The 8,174-nt window shown below is 38.6% G+C and overlaps 1 protein-coding gene across 1 annotated transcript; it reads left to right on the top strand.

The window, feature by feature from the left end:
- Window positions 1–1,928: 1,928 nt before the first annotated feature.
- On the top strand, window positions 1,929–7,625 carry LOC145432909 (serpin B6-like). The gene is made up of 2 exons (XM_080309742.1): window positions 1,929–2,981; window positions 7,291–7,625. The coding sequence occupies exons 1-2, from the start codon at window positions 1,991–1,993 to the stop codon at window positions 7,503–7,505; spliced, it is 1,206 nt and encodes a 401-aa protein (XP_080165868.1). The 5' UTR covers window positions 1,929–1,990; the 3' UTR covers window positions 7,506–7,625.
- The last annotated feature ends 549 nt before the right edge of the window (window positions 7,626–8,174 follow it).

The raw sequence follows: 8,174 nt of genomic DNA, 5'->3' as shown, positions 1-8,174 counted from the left end.
ATATCTTATATTATTTTGTACATTATCGAATGTTTTAAAGTTTCGCTGCACTAGACTGCGATATGACTCTATCTGAGCCAAAATCAACTTCGCCGAGCTGACAGTTGGCGTGGAGCCGCAGCTGCAGCACTCCTAACGCTCCATTCGAGGGTCGAAGATCGAAGGGTATTCAGACTTATTTGACAAATTAATATAAAATAGAGTCGTTTGTGGCAAATATTTTCTACTTGATATTGAACCGACAAGTCATAATTGTCTCAAAAGTACCCCCGTCCCAGACAGTATTTTATGTCACAGATTTCAAACTTGAAAAATTCTTGCTCGCGTATCGTGCGATATACTGACCCAACATTTCGTGATTTTTATCAAGGGTCAGAATTCCAGACAAAAATACACATCATATACAACGGTTTATATATTCTTCACCATTATAATTTATGTTATTGACGTTGATCAAAATTAACATCGGGATGGTTCATGGCACATTGCACCATCATGGGTAATTTTATATCGCTCATTCACGTAATATGTGTGTATCGATAATTACTACTATAATATATTCGTATTCGTCGTCAGTATAGCCGGGGCATAGCGTGTTACTGAATGGAAAATTTCCAACTATGATATGGAGAGATAATTCAATGCAGATATCTCAAAAACTGGAATCGTGCATGTCTCTACATAGCTGCATCTTGTGTTATTGTTTACGAAGCCTTGTACATAGTTCACCACCCACAGTCGCTTCTATATTTGAAAAAAAAACTTTTGAATGTAGGTAACGATCGTGCAACGGTGTTAGTGGAGTGACCAACTGACCAAGCACGATGATTTTAATTTGTGTATAAGGCTTTAGATATGAAATATTAACACGCGATCTATTCCAGAAATGGAGGATTACGATTACACGGAATACGCATCACGATTATTGACAATCACATTTATTTTGCTGTTTTGGTTGATATGACGCTGCGGCACAATAGAACAGAATTGTAAACATACGTGCCGCCATTTTCTTATTGCTTCAAAATATATCCACCGCACAACACTCCCCGGCGATTTGACCAATTACCGTTGTAGTTCGTTCAAGTAGCACCATCGGATAATAAGTCAAATTGAACACGAAATTGTGCCACAACGATGATTGCTTCTCGTAACGTAACACACAACACGCAATCCACACAACACGGATATTTCTGGCAGCCACTACGAGTACCACGAAAAACAGCTCCCTTTCGATTTAGTGCTTATATCACCAATCGCTGTGTTGTAGCAATTCGATATTTGATTTTAATAGTATATAATTTGAGGATCGCTAATTTTGGATATGTAATAATGAACAATGAGGTTCATAAATCCGATAATTGTACTGTCAATACCATGCATCTGTCCCCTGTTCAGCATACGCCGTAGTCCCTGTAAAACTGAGTTTATGTCAATGTCAATAATACTCATAAATTTGAATAATATATTCATATTGAAATGCACCCGAATAATTTCAGCTGACTCTCGTTAGAGGTAATCGTCAGCAACTGGTGGAGAATTGAAAAGAAAATTGTATATGACATATCGTATCACGAAATATGACGTGGAATATCAGTTGTATGCTGATGCTCTGTACCCACAAAAGTATCTTCAAGTCCCCATAAAGTAGAAAAGTTTAGTAATTGTCCTTGTAGAGAGTTATACATTACGAATACTTCAAAATGCTGTAATCGACATCATCGATACGAATACAAATAACTATTGTCCCATGTTTGGTCCGGACCGTCCCCAGTAGTTATTATGTGACCTATTTATACCGATATTTCGTCAGGATATGACGCATTCAATTACACAGTCCAATTCCCTTTGATGTGTTCGAAACCGTTATTAAAACGCCCAAGGCGCTTCATCGCCGCCCTTGGGTTATATTAATAGACTGAACGACTTTCACGCCTCATAACTCGCTGAAACAAGCCAGACTATACGTGTTTTATTGCAAAAAACTGACATGATGGTCAAGAAAAGTGTTTTATTTGCTGTGCTACTGCTACTTGCATTATCGCGGGATGCATCCGGAAAGGATCGCAGGCGAGAATACTGCTCAGTCATCAAGTCTGGGTATAGATTATCCATGACTTTGTACAGAGAATTCGTGGCGGAAGGGGCTCAGAACATCATCTTTTCGCCGTACAGTATCTCCTCATTTACTGCTATGCTGATGCTCGGTACTGACGGCCACACGGAACGCGAGCTGCGGACATTCCTACAATACGGCGCTTGCAACCCGGACGTGCGTGAAATCCACGAGTCGCATCGCAGGGTGCGGGAGTACATAGAAAAGCAGTCGCGCGACGTTTCTTTCGTAGTAGCGGACAGGATCTTTCCAGATTCTAAATTCGTTATGCGGGATAACTACACCAGAATGGCGGAAATGTACTACGGCAGCACTGTACAGACTTTAAACTACAAGTCCGATACGGAACGCTCGAGAATGATCATCAATAAATGGATTGAACAGAAGACAAACGGAATACTGAAGGATGTTCTGCCGCCCAACAGCATAAGTCCTATGACTGAGGTAGTTTTGGCGAACGCTATTTACTTTAAAGACTCTTGGAAACAACAATTCGACCCTAGACGCACTATGCAGGCTGATTTCTTCGTAGATGGAAACACACCAGTAAAATCAACCTTCATGAACAACAAGGGAATGTATAAATACGCGAGTAACGATGTGTTCAGTTTAATAGAGCTGCCTTACAACGGAGACGCGGCTTATATGATCATCCTGTTACCCAAGAAAAGAGACGGGTTGGTGCATATGGAGAACTCGCTGGCAGACAACGTGCTGCACGCTCTGAATCAGTACGGGAAGATGCAAACAGTGGTGGTGTCTATTCCCAAATTCAAGATCGAATTCACGAAAGAGATGACGGACACTTACAAGAATCTGGGAGCGAGGTCGCTGTTCGGAGGAGGCGATTTCACCCCAATGACAGGTGGGTTGTTTCTCTAGTTGTTGTTGTTGTTGTTGTTGTTGAAGAACTGCATAAGTTTTAGCGTTTAAAAATTAGATTAGAATTGCAGTTAAGTATGCATTTAATACAAAAATCAATTTGAAACGAACGTGTTTAAAACAAGGCCCTTGTTTAAAACATGTTTTTAATTTTTTTTAAAGCCATGACGACACCAATATTAAATTATGACGTCATAGTGGATTGACATTGACTATTGAACATATAGGGTAAATATTGCTTATTTGACGAAGTATCTGTACTATTGCTGTCGAACCGACAATATTATGAGGGTACCAGCCATTCCATATCGATATACGTCGGCTATATCGGTGGTAATTGTCCGTAGGCTCATACAACAAATGTTTTGAAAAGTATTTACACAATTATGGCATAATTTTACAACCTAAAAAAACACATTTTTTTAAAAGGCTTTTGTTTAAAAACACCGTTTCAAACATGTTTTAAACAAAGTGTTTTAAAACACCGTTTGTTTTAAATGCAACCCTAATCAAAGTTACACCTAACCACTTTTGTTCCAATTTAGATTCGAATTCATTGCTGAATTTGTAAAAAGTTGGAAATTGAATTATATTCCAAACTCGAACGACATGCGACAGAAATCAATTTCATCTCATATCATAAGCACGAGAATGGTAAACGGGGGTACACCAAACTTGACCCGTTCCCCTCTATACAGTGCTACTGTGGCATTTTCAGGAAATCAAGAAACTATAGAATAGAATGAAAATAAGACCGTGAAAGCATTTCGCAAATTAGATTAAAATAGATGTTTACTGGTATTACGCTCTAATTATACGAGATTGGACTAAATAGTCCAAATGTGCATTGTTGTTGTCTATTTAACTAAAAGATTTGCTACCACGAAATGAGATGTAATGACAAAACGATGCAATAGGATATCGGTCACCAATGCAGGTTACTCGGCCATACAGATTCAATATGGATTTATGCGACTTTGTGAGAGTGAGAGAGCGAATCGGTAATGCAAAAAAATCTATTTTGATTGGACACATTTATCGATGAGAAATTTACTATGAAAATTATGCATTCTTAGAGAACCCAGTGTGAATTCACACCCAAAGGGCCGACATGAGTGGCAAACGAAAAGTGTGGTACTCGCGGTATGAGTCTGAGGAAGGTTCTGGTTTTCTGTGCCGTGGTTGTTTATTCACACCCGTCTATAAGAGGTGGTACACGATACACACTCTTTCCGCTAGAAGTGTGTCTTGCACTAAGCAATACAATGATCCACGATTACGGTGTATATCCGCAATAACTACGAAATGTAGAATCTACTATTCCAATTTTAAGCAAATGAGCATATGACAGGCGGGTGATATATTTCCAACGTCACCCGAAAATATTCCGGTTTATTTCAATATAAATATACTACTGAATTGTATATTGACGTTCTGTATGCCCAAGAAGCATTTCTGAAGTCGTAAGGCGAATTCACGTGTTCAATATCACGAACAGAGCGTCCGTAATGAGATATGTTTATCGACGTGCCTTCATCATGGTCGTAATCGACCGTAATCGTCCTTCTTACCGATTGCTGACTCGGACACACGCTTGAAATTCGAGCCTATTGAGGCTGAACTTTCAATGATTGTAGGGGCGTAATTGATGCTAAGAAAATGACTTTACAATCCACTACCGTAGAACACTGTATGTGAATAACGACATACCCGATATTCGTTATTAAACGAGCCCGTTTATGGTACAAAACCTCAGAATTACAAGGCATTTTAACTCCACACTGCTGATTTAAATTAACATAAATTGACATAGACACACAAACTAAATGCAATTGAACAGTATATTCACATTAAAATGAACCCGAATATTTTTGGCTGACGCGATACGATTGTTGATATACAATATTTTCGCCAATTCTCTACTAGTTGCTGACGATTATTCCTGGCCAGTGTCAGCTGAAAATATTCAGGTTCATTTCAATATGAATATACTATTCGATTGTTAATTGAAGTTATGTACGTTCAGGAAGCTCTTTAAACAAAGTAGTTAAAATACATTCCGTACTGCATTCACCTTATTACATCGGTTATCTAGAAGTTAACGACATGAGGTTATGGTTTCTTGTACTATTCAATATGCAGCCCAATATAGGGTACACAATATGCAGCCCAATATAAGGTACACATATAACGTTATTATATATATTTGGATCTGTATATTTGCAAACCACTTTTCGTAGGCATATTCGATCAGGATTCGCTATTTTGCGAGAACTCAATTACCTCTACGCAAAACTATAAATGCCTATCGGATCTAATTGATCTAATCTCCACTAATCTCCTTGCCTATCTGACGTCTTCGACGTCTAATCAGTTATAGCCAGATGTGGTCACGGTAGACATCGTTGTGGTCTTTACGACAATTTCACTCCTATGTTATGCAAATTTATCCCAAACTACTAACAAAACCTATCCAAGTAGTAGCGGGAGTAGGGTCAAATATTAGCACTCGAGTAAGTAATGTAAATAGCGAATACCTACTTGAGTACCCTGCAAAAGTAATTAGTTACTGACCATCTCTATAGCCGTGTCGAAATAATGAAATATGTGACGTAGCCCATACTGCAGTACTATTTTTAGATGATACATTGGGTAAAAATAAATTGAGTACATTCACCTCAGGTAACCTCGTCACGTCATGAATGTAACATCTTAATTGGTGATACGATTGTTTACAATGTTCCTTCGGATTCTCTACTAGCTACTGACGATTACCCCTGACGAGTGTCAGCCGAAAATATTCGGGTTTATTTCAATATCAATATAGTATTCAAGTGTATATGGAAATTATGTACCTAAAATAGTCTATTCACGGCTAACAACCAAAGTATCATATCAATCACACCGTATCTTGCTCAAGATTTATTCCGTACCATGTTGAATACGACTTTTGATTTCCGTGAAAATCTATAGCGAGGCATAATATCATGATATGAATTAATTCCCAACGAAAGGTCACAGCTGTTTGGATTTAGCGTGCTTATATATATGATAAAAACAGGGTATCGTAGATAAATTCCTCGCGCATATGCTCTGGTTTGGGCATGATGACTCATCACGAATGTAATAAGCTTTACATTCAAAATGCCGACGGCGCTGCGGTAGCTGACGTATCGAAACTCAAAACGCCATTGCAAAATAAGACGCAATGTATTTTGCTATGCTGCAGATATCGCAAACTACCATTCTCGATAACACTCGCGTTAATGTGATCGTATTGATTTCACTGGTATGTTGTTGATTTGGTATTAATGGTGGTTTGACTGCATCTGCCATTTTACACCAGGCCGATGTTCTTTATAGTAATTCCTGATGGGCTGAATCCTATTGCACTGCTCACATTTGTTGCAAGCTAATAGTGAGACACAGTTTACGCGGGTCCGATGGCGAAGTATGATTTCCATCGCAGATGCCGTAATTCAAAGACAAAATAATTTAAGTCATGTAGTTTACTAAAGACATGTCAGTGCAACTGCATATTAGTTTTTTTTTTAAAATCTACTATACATGCATCGTTATGTATAGTTGGCCGTGGATAGAGGTGGATGTTATAACGGTGGACGGTAGGGTTGTTCAAAATAACCTGATATTAAATTTTAGTGGCAACACCATTAAATTGTTGGTTCACCTACAATAACGAAACATAACAAATTTGGTTCAATTCCGACCAGTAGAAGCGAAGTTATTGGAATATAAAATTTGTAATTCGACGAAAAATAGTATTTAAGATGGGAAATTCTATCATTTAACTGTACCGGTGAATTATTGCTCAATATGCATTAACGAGAAATATGCTTATTAACATGTCTTGATCTTTATATTCGCCCTGAATCAAGAGCAATTGTCGTATATTTGAAATGGATTGACACCAATTCTATCGAAAGAAGTTGATTTTATTAAAAGAAAAACATTGTGATCGGTAATTCATCATAGCTCTCAAATACAAATAATGACATAATGACAACATAGTCACCGATTTCTACGTGTGCCCCACACAGAAACTTTTGAAAATCTTGGCGCAGCTTGTGTCTGTATTTTGGTAGTTTTACTTGTATTGTAGTGGACGCTTTATCTTCGTTTCGACGTCCTCCTTTCTGTTCATAATATCGCATCGTGTCTTGTGTATCGCACTGTACACTGTGCGGCGTGTCGAGGAGTGGAATTATTACATAACTGAATTCATGAATGTATCTCCGAAAATGCAACATGCACTAAAATATTATACCTTACAGATACGAAAGGCATGTTCATATCGACCATCCTGCACAAGGCTTTCATCGATGTGAACGAAGAAGGCACTGAAGCCGCGGCCGTAACGATCGGAGCGATGACCAGAAGTTTAAGCCTGGACCAGACCTTCATTTGCAACCACCCGTTCATGTTCTACATCGTGCATAAGGATACTAAATCCATCCTTTTCCTGGGACGATACGTAATGCCTGCCTGAAAGAACTCTGTGCGGTTGTGAATAACTTGCGACTCAGTATTTTCGTTTTTCGACAAGTCGACATTTTCGTTTTATGAGTAGTGACATTCAAATAAATACCCTTAAGGGTCTCCAATCTTTCGCGACATCCGCTTGTTTGTTATCTGATATTGAACGACAGAACAACGTGTGCGTTATATACCGCATGTATGTACCGCATGTATGTACCGTTGGAGCACCAAATGTTTCAGGAGCGAACCAACTTGAAAGGATTACGAAAGTTGATAGCAGTCTTGTATAAACAAGCGGGGTTTAAAAATTCACCACTAGAACTAGAACTAATGACCTAAATAAATCCACAACTCGCTAACTAAAACACTACCATTTTTATTCATTTCCGAAGCACCTCATTACGGGGTTTCGATTTCGAAATGAGATAGCTTTCGACGCCCAAAACCCACCCCTAGCCACGCCGCCGTTAGCAGTGATGACTCTGGGTTCGCAATGACTACAAGAACATCACACAACAGGACACCGGTATCATGATTCACTTTCACACAAAACGAGGTTTACTAGTTGTTTGGCAACTAATATAATAAAATGTGTAACTGAAACTACTCAGAAAGCAGTAGTTAGTCGACAGTCAACTAACCAGATTGTAGTTTGTGCAAGACATACGGGATTTGTACT

Source organism: Botryllus schlosseri, chromosome 2, assembly GCF_051294905.1.
Source record: "Botryllus schlosseri isolate E-star chromosome 2, Bs_hap1, whole genome shotgun sequence".
Lineage (NCBI taxonomy): Eukaryota > Metazoa > Chordata > Ascidiacea > Stolidobranchia > Styelidae > Botryllus > Botryllus schlosseri.
This window is presented reverse-complemented; position numbering and strand designations above follow the sequence as displayed.

Coding starts and splice junctions, on each gene's coding strand:
- LOC145432909 (XM_080309742.1), top strand. CDS start 1,991: ATGATGGTCAAGAAAAGTGTTTTATTTGCTGTGCTACTGCTACTTGCA. Junction 2,982..7,290: donor CGATTTCACCCCAATGACAG/GTGGGTTGTTTC, acceptor TATACCTTACAG/ATACGAAAGGCATGTTCATA.